The sequence below is a fragment of the Anguilla rostrata genome, chromosome 12 (genome assembly GCF_018555375.3).
Source record: "Anguilla rostrata isolate EN2019 chromosome 12, ASM1855537v3, whole genome shotgun sequence".
Taxonomy (NCBI): domain Eukaryota; kingdom Metazoa; phylum Chordata; class Actinopteri; order Anguilliformes; family Anguillidae; genus Anguilla; species Anguilla rostrata.
In genome coordinates, this window is record NC_057944.1 from 13666617 (window position 1) to 13685447 (window position 18831).

Sequence of the window (18831 nt, forward strand, 5' to 3'; positions counted from 1 at the left end):
TCCCTGCAACTTTCCATCGTCCTGCCCCCCCCCCCCCACCTCCCCCCAAAACCCCTGTTATCACAGTTCACGATAAAATGTGCAACAGCAATTCTCCACCTAAACCTCTTTCACGGGCTGATGGGGTGTGGCCTGTGCTCCCGCCCGCTGGCCAATGGCAGGAGGGGGAGGGCGGGAGAATGGGAGGGGCCAGCGTGACCTGACTTCACCAGGCCCTGCCGCAGCGTGTTATGCAAAGGCCTGTTTACATTGCGGGGCCGTGAGACTCCTCCATTTGCTTACACGGCACAAACTCCGATTCCTCCCCACAGCCACGGCCCTGTAAACAGGTCACGCAGGCTCCCGCCGCGAGTGAGTGCGGCACCGCCACCGTCTCCGAGAAGCACCCGGGCCACCGGACGTCACGCGCGACGCTAACACTGAACACACAGCGGGGCTCACAGCGGAATACGGTGTGAGGACACAATGCTAACAACGCCAGCACCTGAAACTCTGTCACAGGTGCATGACAATGTACAAACGAGCAAATATTTTAGCATGGATTAGGAACCAAGCGGAGGATGTCAGGGTCTGTTTGACTCCTGGCGCCCGTGCGGACGACACCCATCCCGACAGTTTCCCACCCGCATCTTTCATTCAGCTCGGCCAGCGCGATCACTCGGGGACCAGGACAGAGAGCCCGCGGTGATTCACTGATCTGTGCGTGTGTGTGTGTGTGTGTGTGTGTGTGTGTGTGTGTGGTGTCGGTGAGATAGCGTGTGAGGGGTTGCGGCATGTGTGCCGTTCAGAAGAGTGCGTCTGAAGCGTCACGTGAGCCACTGTGTGTGGCGTGATTATGCCCGTGCGCTGTGCTATGTGGCTGTGTGTGTGTGTTCGTGTTAAGAGAGTGCGTGAAGTTGCGCATGTGCACTTGTGTGTGTGTGTGTGTGTGTGCGTGAAGATGCGTATGTGCACTTGTGTGTGTGTGTGTGTGTGTGTCAGGACCTCTCCGAGGTACAGAAGACGGTGAAGGGGGGGTTGCAGATTAGACAGAAGTGCCACATTCCAGACCAGCAGCCATTTTGGGGCCCCCGTCTCCCTTCGAGCCGCATCGCTAATCAAAACGTAGACGCGGGGCGGGAATGTGTCAGGAAGCGCTGAATTAACAGAGCCCCAGTGCAGCCCGCGCGCAGCTGACGCTAACGTGCTAACAGCTCTCAGCGTACGCGGCCACGCCCTTCAGCATTCTCTCACTGCTCAACTCTGAGCAGAGCTGGAGGAGGACTCTGCTGGGACGCCCCATACAGGTTCCCAGCGTTCCAGAAGGCCTCGGGCCCTCCCCAAAAACCCCGCGGCGAGCCCGCTATTCCGACGCCAGCCCGCGCGCGGACTGAGCCGCACCCGCCGCGGACAGGTGACGCACCGCCCAGGAACGCGGCGACGCACGCTGGAAGGAGGACACTGACAGACGAACGGCCCCGCCCCTGTTCAGTTCCTGTAGGGGTGGGGCTGGCTGTCTAAAAGGACCATAACCTCCTAACTGCTGCTGGGGTTTTGAAGGGACTGCGGGCAGGACAGCCCACCCTAAATATCCCGCCTGGCCTTTGTCCAGGCAGTGGAGTTAGGAGGCGGTGAGGCGCTCGGGAGGCAACAGCAGTGTTTCACCTGTACCCCTGCCTTGTCCGTTTCCCCGCTAATACCTCCCCCCCCATGCAAAAGAGGGATCAACCCATCACAGACACCCGCCAAACCGCACAGAGGTGAGGCAGCAGAGGCCGGCGGCCTGCGGCTGGCACAGGCCCTGGCGCTGTGTGGAGCCAGCTCCCTCAAATCATGCCTGTCCTGGTTTAGCTCTGTTAAACTGGGACTCCGGCTGAAATGAGAGAGCTGTAAATCAAAACTGCTGCTCTGAAGCCAGAGGATGAGGGGAGAGAGGGAGAGAGGGAGGGGGAGACAGAGAGACAGAGTGAGAGTGCGCGAGAATGAGAGAGACAGGGAGAGATCTTGACGTCTTTAAACCTTTTCTTCAGACAGCTGTGCCCCCCCTCAATGCTTTGCCTCCTAAAATATGCGTGCCCTACATTCTGCCATCCTAAACTGGATCTGAGGTCCTGTGTTCCCTCTCTGCTCTCCTGCCTTTTCCTCAGCTCCTCATTATTCCATACTGACCCACTTTCCCCGGCTCCTCTGCACTATGCTACAGCGCTACGCTACAAAGCTACACCACAGAGCTATGCCACAGCGCTATGCCACAGCGCTATGCTACAGTGCTACGCCACAGCGCTATGCTACAGTGCTACGCCACAGCGCTATGCTACAGTGCTACGCTACAGAGCTACACCACAGAGCTACGCCACAGCGCTATGCTAAAGTGCTACGCTACAGAGCTACACCACAGAGCTACGCCACAGCGCTATGCTACAGAGCTATGCCACAGAGCTATGCTACAGCACCATGCTCATGCTACAGCATTACGATACATTTCTATGCTACAGCACCATGCTCATGCTACAGCCTTACGATATATTGCTATGCTACAGCGCCATGCTCATGCTACAGCCTTACGATACATTGCTATGCTACAGCACCATGCTCATGCTACAGCATTACGATACATTTCTATGCTACAGCACCATGCTCATGCTACAGCCTTACGATATATTGCTATGCTACAGCACCATGCTCATGCTACAGCATTACGATACATTTCTATGCTACAGCACCATGCTCATGCTACAGTGCTATGCTACAGCACCATGCTCATGCCACAGTGCTATGCTACAGCACCATGCCTTGCCACTAGAGTTGATGTGGTGAGGGTTGGAGTACATTAAGAGTAGATGTGGTGAGGACTGGAGTACATTAATAGTAGATGTGGGGAGGGTTAGAGTAAACTCATAGTACATGGTGCTTTGTAACAGTAAAAGGTAATAGATCTACTTCACACTGCAAGAAGACAGAGTTTGGAAGACATTAAGAACCACATAAAAGGGAAAGGAAGGGCACATAAGAGCAGTAAACCATGATGACCCTCAGCCCAGCCCAAAACTCCGGCATTAGCATATGGGTCGCACGTGTCTTTCAATAAGCACAAATACTTCTGCTCACACTACAATGAGTAGTAATTGTGTGAGGAACTCCGTGCATAACTACTGTACATAAGTGGGCTCATGTATCTCAATACTGACGTCATAAGTTGTGCACGTGCACGTTACATAAGAATATTGCTGCTATTAAAGTTGCACAATGGAATCGGAACAGAGACAAGCTGATCTGCCTCCGAAACTCCTCGTACTTTCCGCTGGAATGACGGCACTCGCCCTCCTCGAGGACACGCTGTGTTACTTTCCAGAAGAGTCCAGTTGCTGATCCCGACCAATTCACATTCATCACGTCTGTGACCTTTTTTGTGAATGTACGATTTTCAAGGATTATTTTCTTTTGTGGAGCAGTTGTGAAATCGGGGCGTGGGATAATTTTTTTGAGACTTTTCCGCCACCGTTCGGGGGGGGGGGGGGGGGGGAGGGAACGCATCCCGTTTTCGGTCCCGTTCGGGTCCAAACCTGTTTGCCTGTTTTCTTTTTTTTGTTCCATTATACTCGCCGTCTCAAATGAACCTCCAGCAGTACAGCGTCAGCAGAGGACTCAGAATGCTTCTGTGAACTTCTGAACTCCACTCTATCACTCTCTCGCACGCACACACAGGCACAGGCACACACACACACACACACACACACACACTGCGCGCGAGGGGACAGACAGCCACACCTGTGCGTGACCTCCGCACACGGTCAGGATAACACGCGCGCTCAGCCTGGCCGGCGTCCCGCGCTCCCATTACCGCCTCCAGCCGTGTTATCAGCGCGGTCCCTAATGACTACCCTCACGCTCCCCTTCCGCGGGAACACCCCACCCGCCGAGAGCGCCGGACGCCGGCCTGCCAGCCAGCCCGGTCCACCCCACACCGCGCCCAGACCGTCCCCACGGCGACGGCGGCCGACGCCAGGCACTCGCGCTCTTCTGCTCGGCTGAGAGTCACAGAGTGCGGTGATACACTCAAGAGGGCTGACAGCAGCTGCCAGGACGAGTGGGTGGGGTGGGGTGGGGTGGGATGAGTCGGCGGTGGGTTAAGAACTAGGCTCCATTATTAAATGACATCATACACCTGCCAAGAACGCCTCCGCCGCAGTCGATGACCTACGTGTGGTCATTGGCACGGCTGGTCAGCCGCTGTGGAAATGCGGGTCACGAGTCACGCTCCGGGAGCACGCTGGCGCCCTGTTCTGAGCCGCCATTTGTCTGATTTAAAGTCCGGGGTCACGGCCGTCCACCTCCAGCTGCCTCGGCCTGGTCGTTTCTACACCCGGTCTTTGAGCCTTCCTTAACCTCGGTGTCCTGCCCAGTCATTTCCGTCCCTTAAAACCACACGTCTTAAAAAGAGCGCGCTTTTCCACATATCTGATTTAGGGAGAACTGACAGGGAAGAGCTTTAATTTCATATATTATAAAGCAATAATACAAGCCCACAGTGTTGGATTTTTATTTGCAGTTCAGTATCAAACTCCGGGGCAAGTGGAGCCTCATACATATGCAAAAACGTATCTTATAATCTCTCTTTCTTTCCCTCTCCCTCTCTCTCTCTCTTTCTCACACACACCCTGTCTTAGTGCGTGTATCCATCATCTCTTGTTCTTTCCCTCTCCCTTTCTCTCTTTCTCACACACTTAGTGTCTTAGTGTGTGTGTCCATCACGTCTTTGTGCGCATGCATAATACCATCATGCTTTGTGTTTCGAGAGAATGAGGCCATCACAGTAGATTCAATCTAACCACAAAGCGGCCTGGCATGAACCAGTGTCACCATTTAAACAAGTTGTATCATTTTCCCTCAATTTTCTCCCCAATGCTATTTGACTGTCAAACTCATAACGCTTCAAGATGCGATCAAAAAAGTAGCTTTGTGTGAATTTTGAACTCTAAGTTAAACAGAGAAAACACACTGAAGTTTGATTGCATCTGGACTGGCTGACTGAACTGATGAGATTATAAAAAGTGCTGTTGTTTCAGTGCGGGAGGCTGGGTGTGCCAGGCTGCAGTGCCAGGTTCACCACGGGACAAAAACCTTTCCACACCGAAACTGCGTATAAGAAACCCGGAGCAAAAGCTCAATTGTTGTCACGGAGATAACATTTCATAGCGACCGGAGATATTTCAGAGCAGCGTGTGCATGACCTAAGTATTATAAAACATCTCCAGGCGTACTGTAGTAGTGCTCCATCCCAGTGTACTGATGAGCCCAATGGCAGACTCTGGCTGGGAGTCCCACAGCCCATAACTGGCCACAGTGTCAGCCGTGGATGGAGGGGTTCAAAGGGCCTCGCTGCACAGGAGAACCCCCCTGGCTGTTGGGGGGCTGCAGCCGCCTGCAGCAGCTGCGTGAGCTGCGCAGTCGTCTGGACTAACGACTGCGCAGCTGGAAACGTGCGTCAGCCTGTGCTTAGCTGAGCTCTCCAAACACACAGAGGAGGTTGCTGTGACGACAATAAGTATAAAACATATAGGATTAAAACATTCCCATTTAATTCCCCTGCAGCCCTACAGAACAGAGCTGCTGTAACTTTGGCCCCAGACAGAAAAGACGAAGCCCTGCAGGCTTCTCAGGGAACGCGGCAGCCTACGTGCGACCTTCAGGGCAGCCATGCTGCTGCTCACCTTCCCGTGCTGCCCGCGTGCGTGCCCGTCGCGCCCGCTGTCAGCGATGTGGCGCGGAGATAGGCGGGAGACAGGAATGCGAGACTTTATCAGGCCGGTTACTGTTATGGAACAACACAGGTGGCTCTAATGGGCCCGCCGCGCTCGGAGGGAGAGGACGTCTCCCCGGCAACGCGCGCGACTGAGGCTTAGCCCCGCGGCGAACGCGGCGGCCTGTTTCCGCGCGCAGCCGGAGCGAGGGCCGAGGGGTACGCGGCCGGGGTCGGGAGGAGAGCCCGGAGCCAACGCGCTCGCTCACCCCCCGGGTCGGCCTCGCCGTCGCCATGGCAGCCGCCATCTTCGCCCCGCCCGTGCGAGTGCAGAACCTGGTCTCATAGCAACCCCGAAGCCCTGACGACCCTGTTAAGAGCTGTGAGGCGCGCTCAGGAAGGTCTTCCGCAGGACAGCCCGTGCTGAACACACCCACGTGCAGCCTCTCTCAGAGTCACATTAACACACATCACGCCTCTACGTACAGGATATCGCTCCTCTGACCTGAGGAGATCCACAGACAGACACACAGACAGACAAATGGGAGTACAGACCAGACAGACAGATAAGAATAAAGACCAGACAGACAGATAAGACCTAAGAAAAGCAGGCTGGTGCACACAAACAGACTGACTGGCATGCCGGAACACAAACAGCCTGACAGAGAATAGGACAGAGAGACGGACCCACAGACTGCACACAGATGTATGAAAGCGGGGCTTTGAGACTGCGGCCTACAGATGTGCCGGGCATAAGTGCCCTCCACGCTGCCCTTACTGGCGGTACACACGCCATCCCTGATCCAGGACTAACAGGGGCTAAACAGGCGCCCATGGGGCAGGACCCAGGACAGGGGAACAAAGAGAGCATGTACATTCCCCCGTGATCACTGAAACCTACAAACCCCAGAGGCCCCGCCTGCTCTGCACACAGCTCACAATCACACCATTCAGCCAAAGCAACACAAACTGCTATTTATATAACCTACGTGAATGTTTTTTTGTGTTTGTTTCTGCTGGAAATGAATGGATCCTCCCTGCCACTAACCCCTTCGAACCCGTGCCTGACCGAGCCAAGCAGCGAACGCCACACGCACGCCTCTCACATACTGTACAAACACACCCACACACCCACACACACACATGCCTCAGAGCAAACTGAATGACATCTTTCAATCTCCAGATGGGACTGCTTCCAAGAGCCCCACTGGGCAGCAGGACAGGAAGACAAAAGGCGAAAACTGCACAGAACAAAAGCGTGAACGCTCTTTATTTGAGGGAATTCTATGGTTCCACGCCGTGACCCCTGCCCCATGAACGCAGAGACACAGCAGTCCTGTGCGGAGCGGAATTCACAGTATCCAGCTTCCAAATGTGGAGAAACGACAGCCCTATAAAACTTGCAAACAGCTTTCAGACACTCACCAAAGATCTCTCCGTTTTTGGCATACTCCGTCACCAAGTACAGCATGTTCTTGGTTTCCATGACCTGCAGGATGAAAGAAACCGCGTGAATATGATTTCCTCGTTATTAATATGAGTTTTAAAACACACACCAGTGTTTTCATGGCAATAATCCTCTCACCGCCAGCCCACACTGCAGGTTTAGCATCACTTACAGACCTAGACAGCAGAAATGATGCGTTTCTGTGAGGAGCACTCTGACAGAGCAGCAGTGTGGAAAAACGCACACTGCAACACAACAACACAACATTCACACGACTGCAGGATGAACACCCGTAGCATCCAAACCGGCGTGTTGCGCGTGTGCCCACACACACGTAGCCGTCTCCTGACTGAGGGGTCGGGTGACAGCGTCTTACGCATTAAAAAAGGGCGCAAACGTGCGCTCGGCCTGAACCCTATCCGCACCGCTCACCAGCACGACGTCCATAAGGCTGGCTGCGTGTGGGTGGAGTCCAGAATTGGCCAATCAGACGGAGACTGAAAGAGCCAAAAATTGCCAAGTTCACATAGCTCAGAAAAAAGCGTGAAACCAACTGCAATGTGAGGTACCCTCACTACCTGGAATCTTCTTCCAAAACTGAGAACACTGAATTGATGAAAGTACTTATTACAATCTGTTTGAATATTAAACGAGAATTTATTATTGGTTACATTTATCTCTATATAGATAAATATTTTTTTTACAATACCAGATTTGCCTGAATATATTTAACAAATGCACTCAATATAAATTCATTAATTTGAATAAATACTGTGTGTTCACCTCAACATGTGTCTATCTACAGCACTTGTGTTTATTTTTCATTGTGTGTAATTACACATCGCATGTAGGCAAGCGTGACTGCAGCCACGCCCGTGGCTGAGAGCCGTGATGTCGGCGACGCTGCCGTGTCTCCCGTCCGTCGCCCGTAAATCACAGCCCTGCCTGCGCCGCGGAGATCAGACGGCGGCCCTGCGCGACTGCGCCTCCGCTTCGTTCGGCCCTGTTTTGGGAGCAACACGGCGGTGTTTGCGTTTTCGCCGAGTCTGATGAACGCGATTCCCCTCACGTCGCCGTTGCCGGCGGTCACCGGCGCGTCCGTCAGGGCCGCTCTGTTTCCCGGCAGCGCGCTGGGACGAAGGTGCCCCCCCCCACCCCCCCCCCTCTCCCCCAGCGCTTTGCGCGAACGCCTGACCGCAGAGCGCTTCCCATACTAATTCCCCGGGGAGGACAGATGTCTTCATATGCAAAGCCTGGCAGCCGCCTCGGTCGCTCATGCAAATGGCCGTTCCTCACCCGTGTCTGAACCGCCTCACGCTCCGGGGTGCGGCCGACACAAACGCAGGGTTACAGCTCCCAAGAGGCTCAGTCAGTAAAGGCTAAGCTTTTAGGGCACTAAAGCACTCACACTGAGCACAGGCTGGGCCCTAAAGCTCTCACCATGAACACAGGCTGGACCCTGAAGCTCTCACCATGAACACAGGCTGGACCCTGAAGCTCTCACCATGAACACAGGCTGGACCCTAAAGCTCTCACCATGAACACAGGCTGGACCCTGAAGCTCTCACCATGAACACAGGCTGGACCCTAAAGCTCTCACCATGAACACAGGCTGGACCCTAAAGCGCTCTCAATAAACACAGGCTGGACCCTAAAGCTCTCACCATGAACACAGGCTGGACCCTAAAGCTCTCACCATGAACACAGGCTGAGCCTAAAGCACTCACCATGAACACAGGCTGGGCCTAAAGCTCTCACCATGAGCACAGGCTGGACCCTAAAGCTCTCACCATGAACACAGGCTGAGCCTAAAGCACTCACTATGAACACAGGCTGGCCCTAAAGCTCTCACCATGAACACAGGCTGGACCCTAAAGCTCTCACCATGAACACAGGATGGACCCTAAAGCTCTCACCATGAGCACAGGCTGGACCCTAAAGCTCTCACCATGAACACAGGCTGAGCCTAAAGCACTCACTATGAACACAGGCTGGGCTAAGCTCACCTAGAGTGCCAAGCTCTCACCATGAACACAGGCTGGACCCTAAAGCTCTCACCATGAACACAGGCTGGACCCTGAAGCTCTCACCATGAACACAGGCTGGACCCTAAAGCCCTCACAATGAACACAGGCTGGACCTAGAGCCCTCACTATGAACACAGGCTGGACCCTAAAGCTCTCACCATGAACACAGGCTGGACCCTGAAGCTCTCTCAATGAACACAGGCTGGACCTAAAGCCCTCACCATGAACACAGGCTGGACCCTAAAGCTCTCACCATGAACACAGGCTGGACCCTGAAGCTCTCACCAGAGCATGCCTAAAGCTTCATCATGACACAGCTGGGACCCTAAGCTCTACATGAGCACAGGCTGGACCCTAAAGCTCTCACCATGAACACAGGTTGGGCCTGTGAGCAATAAAATATAACAAGCTATTTTAGAAGTGGTGATGAGCCCTGGGGATGGGCTATAGCACACAGTGACAGGCTGATATGGGACTGGAGGCTAGGAGCGCAGGTTATGGATCTAAAATATGATTCTGGGCAAGCTTTCAAATCCACAGTCCAATGACACAGCTCAGTAGAGGCAGGACCTGCATCAAAGCACAGCTACAGAAAAGAGTCCCTGTGTTTGGAGAGGACAGAACAGAACAGCAAAATGGACGTTTGGGTGCTTTTAACAACCAAATATCTGACCTAAGAACTCAGCACTTCATGCGATCATGTGACGGACAGCAGCGGAAAGGAGCAAAAGGCTCGCAGCAGACGCAGGAAGCCTCTGGCTTGGCAGCGCGGCGTGTTTTGGAAAGGGGGAAGGAGGACGTGCTGAAAGGCCCGTGGGGGTGGCGGAGGGTAGACCGGCCGGGCCGGAGAGGACGGGGGGGCGAGGGGGGGCGGGGGGGGGCCGCAGCGCAGAGAGAGAGGGAAATATGCGGAGCCTCCCCTTGGCTTACGAGGCCGGGGAGGAAATGACTAAAGGGCCCGGGCCGTCCGCGCAGGCCAGCGGCTGGAAACAATGATGCGCGGCGATTACGCGCCGCGGGCTGGACGGCCGCCAGCCGGGTTGCGTAACAGCGAGCCGCCGCTCGCCGCTCCCCTCGGCCGGCCGCTTACATAACGGAGCGCAGTCACCCCGGACAGGGGCCACTTCGGGCTCCGGCTCGCGCCTCGCCCCCCCCCGAGCCAGAGGTCGCCCGCGCGCTCAGCCAATCGGACGCTCTTAAATCCGGACTACCGTCCCCAGGGCCAGGGGGGCGGGGACAAACGGCTTCTCCGGTCCGCTTCAAAGTGGAGCGTGGTATCCATGACCGATCAAAACCTCAGATAATAAAACTCGGGTTCCTCCACCCCATTCCAAAGAACTCTGTGGAACTCCAGTTCTTTGCGTGTAAATAATGAGTCACTGGTTGGCAGGAGAACCACCATTATCAGTGGTCATAAAGCTCTCCACATCCAACAGAACAAAAGATTTTTTTTACCCATAATGATTTTTTGCTGAATACCAAATATTTGAGCCCTGAGCAAGTAATCAAGGGCTTGATGTGTGAGCAGTTCTCCTTAACAAAGCTGAGCAAAGATGTTTGGTTGGGCAAGCCAAACATTTATGAATCAGCAGAGTAATGGAAAAAAGAGTCATGTTAATAGGTTGTGATATCTGTTTGGCGAAATATGCCTTTTGAGCCAGTGCACTGCTCAAAAAGAAGAGGAAACGTGTCATCAAAAGTATCAAAGTTTGTTAGGGTGTGAAAGTGTGTCAGAGAGCTATGATGCATTACAGGGTCAAAGGGTGTTCTGGCGTCACTGTCACGTGCGCCAGAGATCAATGTGTGTTAGGGAGTGTTTTATGGTGTCAGATATTGTTAGGTAGTGTGTCAGGGTGTCAGAGTGCATTAGAGACAGCATCACATGACATTTATTTGACAGACGCTTTTATCCAAAGCGTGCAATAAGTGCATAGACCAAACCCACCTGGTACAATTTGATGATGTGCGGGTGGTCCAGCATCTTCATGATCTGGACTTCCCTGTAGATCTTCTCCAGGTTCACCGCGTCCAGCTGTGTTTTATCGATGATCTTGATGGCCACCTGCAGGAGCGTGAACACAGTGAGACCTCACAGCCATGGTGGAAACGTGGGGGGCTATCCGTCCCCACAGGCTCACTGGGGTCCAGAAGCAACCGCCAGCTCAGGGTCCAGGCAAGGGATGCGTTTCGATTTAAAAAAGAAAAACGGCAGGGGTCAAGGGTCAAAGGTGACAGAGACAGGGTCCAGTCTGACAGGCCAGGCCGCATTGCGCAGCGCTGTGATGCAGCGCAGATCTCCAGCCCTGATAAAGTTCCACAGAGCTGATCCCTGTCACATCTTGGTTTTCACAGCAGTCTGTTGTGTAACCGGAGTGTCGTGCAGCGTGCTTTGCATTAACGAATCGCACCGCCCGCCTCTGGCCCCCGAAGTCTTCGCCGTTTGGGCCCGCGCCGGGCGGGTGAACCCAGAAACCCAGGCAGGGCAGAGCGTGTGCCCGCGAGCGTGCGAGACAGGTGCCAGCCGGGCACGCCCCTCCCTGCCACACCCCTCCAAATAACCTGTCCCCACAGAACAGAGCGTTCAGAGGAACATTAATCTTTCAACATTGAACAATGGGACATTTAGCCAACTGAAAAAAAAATTCAGACTGGGAGATCTGCCATTTAAAAAAAAGGTCTTAAAAATTAAAATCAGGTCTTAGGGAAGGTGAAAAGTAGCGCACCAGAAACTTTAAAAGCACCTTCTGGTGCCTACTTCAGTTAGCTCAGAGCTAGATAGCTTTTAAATGTGTTTGTTTCTGCAAAACAAGCTAATTCTGTGAGGCTATTACAAACAATACAACACAAACATGCACACGTGCACGTACGCACGCACACACACAGCTAATAGAATAAAAGGTAATCAGCTCAACGAATGTATGGGGAACCTAAATCCTGTCGTAGCTGATTTCTGTACAGCTAAATGTATTATGACTCATCTGAATGGTTTGGCAGTATATGGCTGGCTTCCCAAAGACAGGGAAGCTAAACCAAATGGAATCTCAGACAAGGGGCAGGTCTGTAGGTCTGCGATCCTCCAGCACTGCTGGGTACAGCTCAGGCGTGAAGAGCGTGCGGTCATGTTCTCCCTACTGACCAGAGAGATCTACAGACACGGAGTCAAATCAAGTAACCGATGCCTGCACGATTTAGGTCAAAGGAAAAAAGAAGGAGCCCGACATCTGGTGAGTGTGGATTACTTAGATCCTAGACCAGACTCGGGCTCAAATTTGCTTTATGTACGGACCAGTGCATTCTTTGTTCAAGGCTTGTATCTCGCATGCCTGACAGACACATCGCTGACGCACTAAGGTGTGATTAAAAGGGCGTGTGCCCAATTTCATATGACTGCCGAAGAGCCAGACCTAAGGATGCTATGTACCCAGAATCATACGAGACAACTAAAAGTTCTAGCCAGTCATGCCAAACATCTGCTCATGAATTCACTTTCAAAGGTCATATTGTGGCATTCTTGGCACAGAGGGAGTTCCCTGGACTTAGTTTGTGCGCAAGATCAGGAAAAATCTGCAGACTATACCCTGCCTTTGGGTGACAACAGGCCAAACGTGCATCTGGGCAAGTGATGTTCTTGAACAGCTCTTTGAACTCTTAGTAGGCCTATAAAGGTGAAGCATAATGACACAAATGCTTAATAGGACAGTCGCATTCATAAAGCGAGTACTTCATCCAACAGTTGTTTAAATGTGTCTTTTGAAATTAGGAGATCTCTTTATGGGTGCTAAAAGAACAAAAATAATAAAAAGAAAATGGTGGCCTTTTAAAAATCTGGCAGTGGCATCTTCAGGCTACGGCCAAGCGCAAACAGTAGGGCATGGAGGAGGGCGCGCAGCAGGAGACAGTGCAGATGTTCACTCTCACAGATAACGAACCCCTCAGCGCCAACCTGCCGCTGGCGAGAGCGCGCCTGGAAACAGACCTCGGCGTGACTCAACGCGGAGCCCTTCAGCCGCGCGGCCTTAGCGCGCGACGCTAACGACCCCGCCTGCAAAGCGCTCATCGGCACCCAGCCACTGCAGCGGCGTTTCAGGAGCCCTGGAGCCCACCGCAGAGGAGAACCTGACCAGGCAGCATGCAGGAGAGAGCGGGAGAGGAAAGAAAGACAGAGAGAGAAACGCTCGCAGTAGCGTACTAGCGAACTCGGCTGCAGTATGACTAAGTTTCTGTCAGCCTCTCGCGTGACTCCCGCATCACAAGGTGACTGTGCAGAGGAAGTGCGGCGACCGCACAGTTAAGGTCAATGCTCGCAAACGTGAGAGAATATTTTTAGCTGCCCCGGTAGGGGTGTGAAGCTACGTATAACCAGAGATGCTATCCGCCACCACACCAGCAAACAGACTTCAACCGCATTCTCACAAAGGCTCCTGCCACCTGTCCCCCTAAACTGTAGTGTGAAAACAAAGGTCACGTGACACGGTTTCACTTCAGATCAGCTCGCAAACAACCTGCTAAAAATCTACTGTTAATTCCATCCCCGCTGGCTGTCATCTCTAACGTGCAGTGAAGGACAGTGACACTCACATCACATCTACCCCTGCCCACCACATACAAACCAGTCCACTCTGTCACATCTACCCCTGCCCATCACATCCAAACCAGTCCACTCTGTCACATCTACCCCTGCCCATCACATCCAAACCAGTCCACTCTGTCACATCTACCCCTCCCCACCACATCAAAACCGGTAACATCTGCCCCTGCCCAACACATCCAAACCAGTCCACTCTGTCACAAAAACATGAAAATACCACAGCTTTTGTATATATAATGCCATTTTGCTTCAACTGTGCTAGTCAGATTCTGCATCCATGCTTGTGCTCACCCAGGCTTGCTGTATGCACTAGATTGTTTGGATGCTTTAAGACCCCTGCATTTTCATCCCAGCTCACCGCAACTCAACTGGAACCATCTTCCAGGGTCACCCCCATGCCAGCTTGCCACAAATTCACCTGCAGAACCCAGGGCTGGGTCAACACAAAAAAACCGACCGTGACCACAAAATCAATGAGTGGTCCCCAGGACGGAATCAGCTGAAATCAAATCAGACAGTTAAATACCCAGTGCTTCATCCGGCACATTCTGCAACAAGGCTTTGCGATGGTGGGCTCGGGCCATTCTGTCGTGGCTTGTCAATGCAATCTCCCTTCTTCTCCTTTAAGTGCCCTGGCCCAGTCTCCTGCTACACGGAGCACAGGCCTTCACCTGCAAACACGGCGCGCTCACCGACTCCAGAAGGCAGACGCGCTCCAGCACGGGAGGCAGCGACCACGCTGTCCCCATTCGACTAGATATCAAACGCAGCCCGACAAATATTTGCACAAATCAACGAGCTGAAAACAGCAGCGCGACAGACCAGGCAAGAGGAGCCCTCTCGGAGTAAAAGCATCACTGGTCCATACTGCACCCTACGGAACAACAGACCAGCAATGACACGCAAAAAAACAGCTTTGGTACGCAAACACTGAAGTGAAGAACATGTAGTTTTGAACTCGCAGTGCAGAACACTGTGTTTCAGACGTTTGTTCAAAACAAAGCGTAATTATTATAGCTCAAACTGTTTACTCCCTGTGATAGGTAGAGAGATCTGACGACCGCGATGCAATGCTGTATAACAGGCCTATCCATTCACAGTGGAGCAGAGGACTTAAAGCAAGCAACCAGTCCTCTGGGGAAATCCACCAAAAGACGCCTAAAAGACATCTGTAACCACAGGAGCATGTCTGAACTTTACTGTACAGTAAATAAGTACTTGTGAACCCCACCCCTTCCAATATAATGGCATATTCAAGACCAATTCAATTCAAGATTCAGAACAGGGTTACTTTAACATCGATAAATAAATTAGAACAGGGTTACTTTAACATCGATAAATAAATTATCTTTAAAATACAACCACCGAAGATAATTTAGATTTCAATACTTTTATTTTTATGCAGTCTAAGGTCAAGCATGACGAAAAACAGTACTACACGCCTAAACCGCGAAAACGTTCTCCAAATTGTCACGTGTTACGTCCATAGTAGAATAAGATTCGTTGATGTGCACTTAATCGAGTAAAATAGTCAAGGTGATCTTTCGCTTTCATTGTGAGGCATTATGGCGCGTAAACTTGTACTGGTAGGTCATAACACTGACGGTACGGTTGGCAAGAACAGCTGGCACTTGGGAGTTTGGTTGTCTGCAGTTCAGTTAGGCGTAGATCTTTGCCTGATGTGCAGCTGTGCACACCGATACCGCGATTATTCAAGAAACGACAAAATCACACTATCATTGCGTTATATAACCCATGCAGCGGCTGTAGCTGTACGTCCCAGATATCAACAAGCCCCGTTGTTTACACTGTAGTGTCACAATCTTGGGCCAGATGTAGCCTTTTTTCCTTATTCTGGAGCAAACTGTCAATTAATGCGATGCCATGATAGGAAATATCAGAATTATGTCATAATTATTATTACAATTTAATAATAACGTGTGCAATAAGTTGTGCAGTAAAAGCACATCAGTATGATAAGCAAGTCAAAGATTAGGCTACATTGCTTTGCAGTAGCCTAACAGAGCAGTGTTTACACTGCAACTTTTGCACGGCGCTGCAACGTAGCGTAAACATGTTAACAGCTACGTTCGTAACAATAAACGCATAAAACAAGAATTTGGTATAGCCATAACATTATGCACAGCTGTCTGATAAAATTGATCCCCTTGGGGCACTGACTTAAACGCGTTAAAAAAAACCGAAGTAAAGCGGCGACAGCCTACTTTATGCTTAAGTTTAAGTTATAAATTAAGTAGTTAGCCAACTAACTTGGTTAGCGCAGCAAAAATATCGTGTAGCTACAGTGGTTGGTAAAATGCAAAATAGCAGAAGAGTGAGCTGAACACCAAAAAAAGTGAGAATTCAAAATTGCACTTACGAAATAAACGTTAATTTAGCAGCACTCACCTCCGTTTTGGTGATGCGGTGTCTCGCCAGTTTCACCACAGCGAAATTGCCTTTTCCTAAAGTGCGTTCGATATCGTAAAAGCCCACTCGAACTGGACCCCGAAGCATCGGCTTTTGGTGACTGTCAGCCATGACCATGCTGCTCTTGGAGTGTATGGGATTTGGGGGAGAGGACGTAGGGACCCGCCACTTGCTTGACGATATCAAAGAAGGGGAAAACAAGTAAGCTTGCTAGAATATGTCTATCAAAAATAGACAAAGTACAATCCCTCTTTTGCCAGCCAGCTTGAACGGTGACGGCGCGCTCAGTTCAAAGGAAAGAAAACAGGACATTTGCGAGCGTCGTGGTCTCTCACGCCACCCTTGCTAGTACAAAAGGGCTATAATATTTCAGCTCTATTAGCGAGAGTACACGAGTTGACTTGCAGCAGGCATCATGTTCTCCAGTTGACGTGCATTGACGTCAGAGCCGATGGGGGTATTTGTACAGGGGGCGGGCCTTTGAAGCCGTTCCACACTTCATTGCCAATTCGTCGCCAAGACAACGAGACCCACCTCTTACGTCAACGGCAGCTTTGCTATTCTGAAAACTATGGGTCTGTTCGTCCGGTACAGAGCTGATAGCAAGCTGTGAAGTTTTGCAGACGGGAGCTTTTGTTTTCAGAGACTTAAATTGCAGTTTGAAAGCGGAGGAGGGCAAGAAAATGAAACATGTATTTTAAGCCGTCTAATTGGTTGACTTTGTAGATAAGCGTCTTTTAATACCTTTCAGACTACGCCTCTGGAGCTCGTTTAGAAGTAGGCCTACTTCGGCACTGCGCACATAAACAAGTTGTTCGCTACTGAATTTATCAAAATGTCTGATAAACCTATATATTCTATAGAGTACGAGCTAATGATGACCGTTTCCCAACATGCAGACTCATGTATTTCAATTAAAATTTTCGTAAGTATGACAACGAAATCTATGCATTCATGTTTTTTCTTAATTCTTGTGCACAATTCTGCCTGCAAGAAAAAAAAATTGAAATGCATTAGGACCTTTTTACAGTCTCTGATTAGGACATGCATACCTTAAACCTTTTTGGAAAACAGTTCAAATTACTTGTCACATTTACCTTGTTCCCTATAGGCATTCTTCACAAATTCCATTGATGAAATAGATTGTACAACGCCCATGTTTTTCTCCTCCACTTGCACATTGTTCATTTGCTTGTTTGTAACTATTTAATCTCATTGATTGCTCATGTGTAATTTTTTTTAAATTTTACTCCTAATCTCCTTCATTGTTTGTCATTGTGTACTGTTCAATAGTGTCTGCAAAACGATTTTACCCATTTAGATATGTTTTGCATTGTGGCCAAAAACAAAAGTACAGTGCTGCACTTCAGTCTTGGTTGTTTGCCATATGCCAGTCACCCAATGCAATACATTTGTCACATTCTAAACCATTGCATTCTGGGCAAAAAATCTTCCACCTGAGTGCATTACAACCACAGGTACTGCACAGTAGTATTTTAGAAGTAGGGCCTACTCAGATCTATTCCAGCACATCATTTTTGGTAATTGGCAACGTGGAGAATTATGATAGTAATTACTATGTTATTATAGTACTGTAGGGCACTACATGCCCATAATATATCTGATTCGTATCCCTAGAGAATACTAGATGGGGTACTTGTGGCTCTGCAGTAATGCTTCGGCAATGCAGTAACATTTCGAGAAGATTACAGGGAGGCTGTGAAATGTCATGTACCAGTCACAGTAGGCTGCAGCCTGGTTAAACGTATTATCTGAACAGAATCTCAAGAGGGTGGAATGCTGTGTTGTAACAAACATGCTTTTTGGATTGGCTGCCTCCATTTCCCCGTTCCTTTCACTTTTTAACAGTCAGAACAGAAAAGGTATGCATGATGCCAACTAGTGAAGCAGGGAAAGAATATTCGTACGAGCTGTTGCACATTTAAGTCTGTTTGGATATCAACAGAACAACAGTTTTTCTTTTAATCCAAAAGGGAGAAAAATGAATAATTTTTAAAAGGGGTATGATCCCACAAAGACTGTGCAGCAGTGTCTGGTGCACTGACAAGGTGTCAGCTGACGTATTTCATACTTATCCCTGACGTGTTTTTGATGGTTTTGCAGGATTAGCAAGTGTGACAGTTTCAGTAAGCCTCACCCACTGGCAGTTGATCCCTTTATTTCTCTGAGTAATTGAATGGGTTTACTTTATACACATAACCATTACTTTATTAGATGTTAAGTCTTAATTAATCAGGTATCCATTTTGTCAGTCGTGAAAGAAGCATATTAAAAGAGGATCAGGACAGTTGTCAGTATAAAGTGAACTCCTCTCTATATTCCCCCATTCTTCTCTTCTCCCCATTTCCTGCTCTGTGTTCACTGTGGGAATACTTCCTCTGAACAACCCAGGGCAGTCAACTCTGTGCCACTCCTTTTCAGCAGTACTATACTGCCCCCTGCTGCGTATACTGAACACTGCATACAAAAGACAAATGAACAAAAAAAGCAAACCAGGAGAAGGTTAACTTATCTGTTCTTGCAGACACAAGGATTTTTACCAATGGTACTGTGTAAATAGTCTCATTCAAACAGAAATAATCAAGAACTTGTACAATTA

At 50.4% G+C, this 18831-nt stretch overlaps 1 protein-coding gene across 1 annotated transcript in view; it reads right to left on the reverse strand.

Moving 5' to 3' along the window:
• The window catches only part of sik2b (salt-inducible kinase 2b), a 40114-nt gene extending 23460 nt beyond the window's left edge, over nucleotides 1–16654 (reverse strand). Inside the window, exons 1-3 of the mRNA XM_064300922.1 lie at nucleotides 16191–16654; nucleotides 11139–11255; nucleotides 7145–7208 (exon numbers count right to left, since the gene is read on the reverse strand). Of these exons, the coding sequence (XP_064156992.1) occupies nucleotides 7145–7208; nucleotides 11139–11255; nucleotides 16191–16328 (319 nt within the window). The 5' untranslated portion in view covers nucleotides 16329–16654. The remainder of the gene's footprint in view (nucleotides 1–7144; nucleotides 7209–11138; nucleotides 11256–16190) is intronic.
• Nucleotides 16655–18831: the final 2177 nt, after the last annotated feature.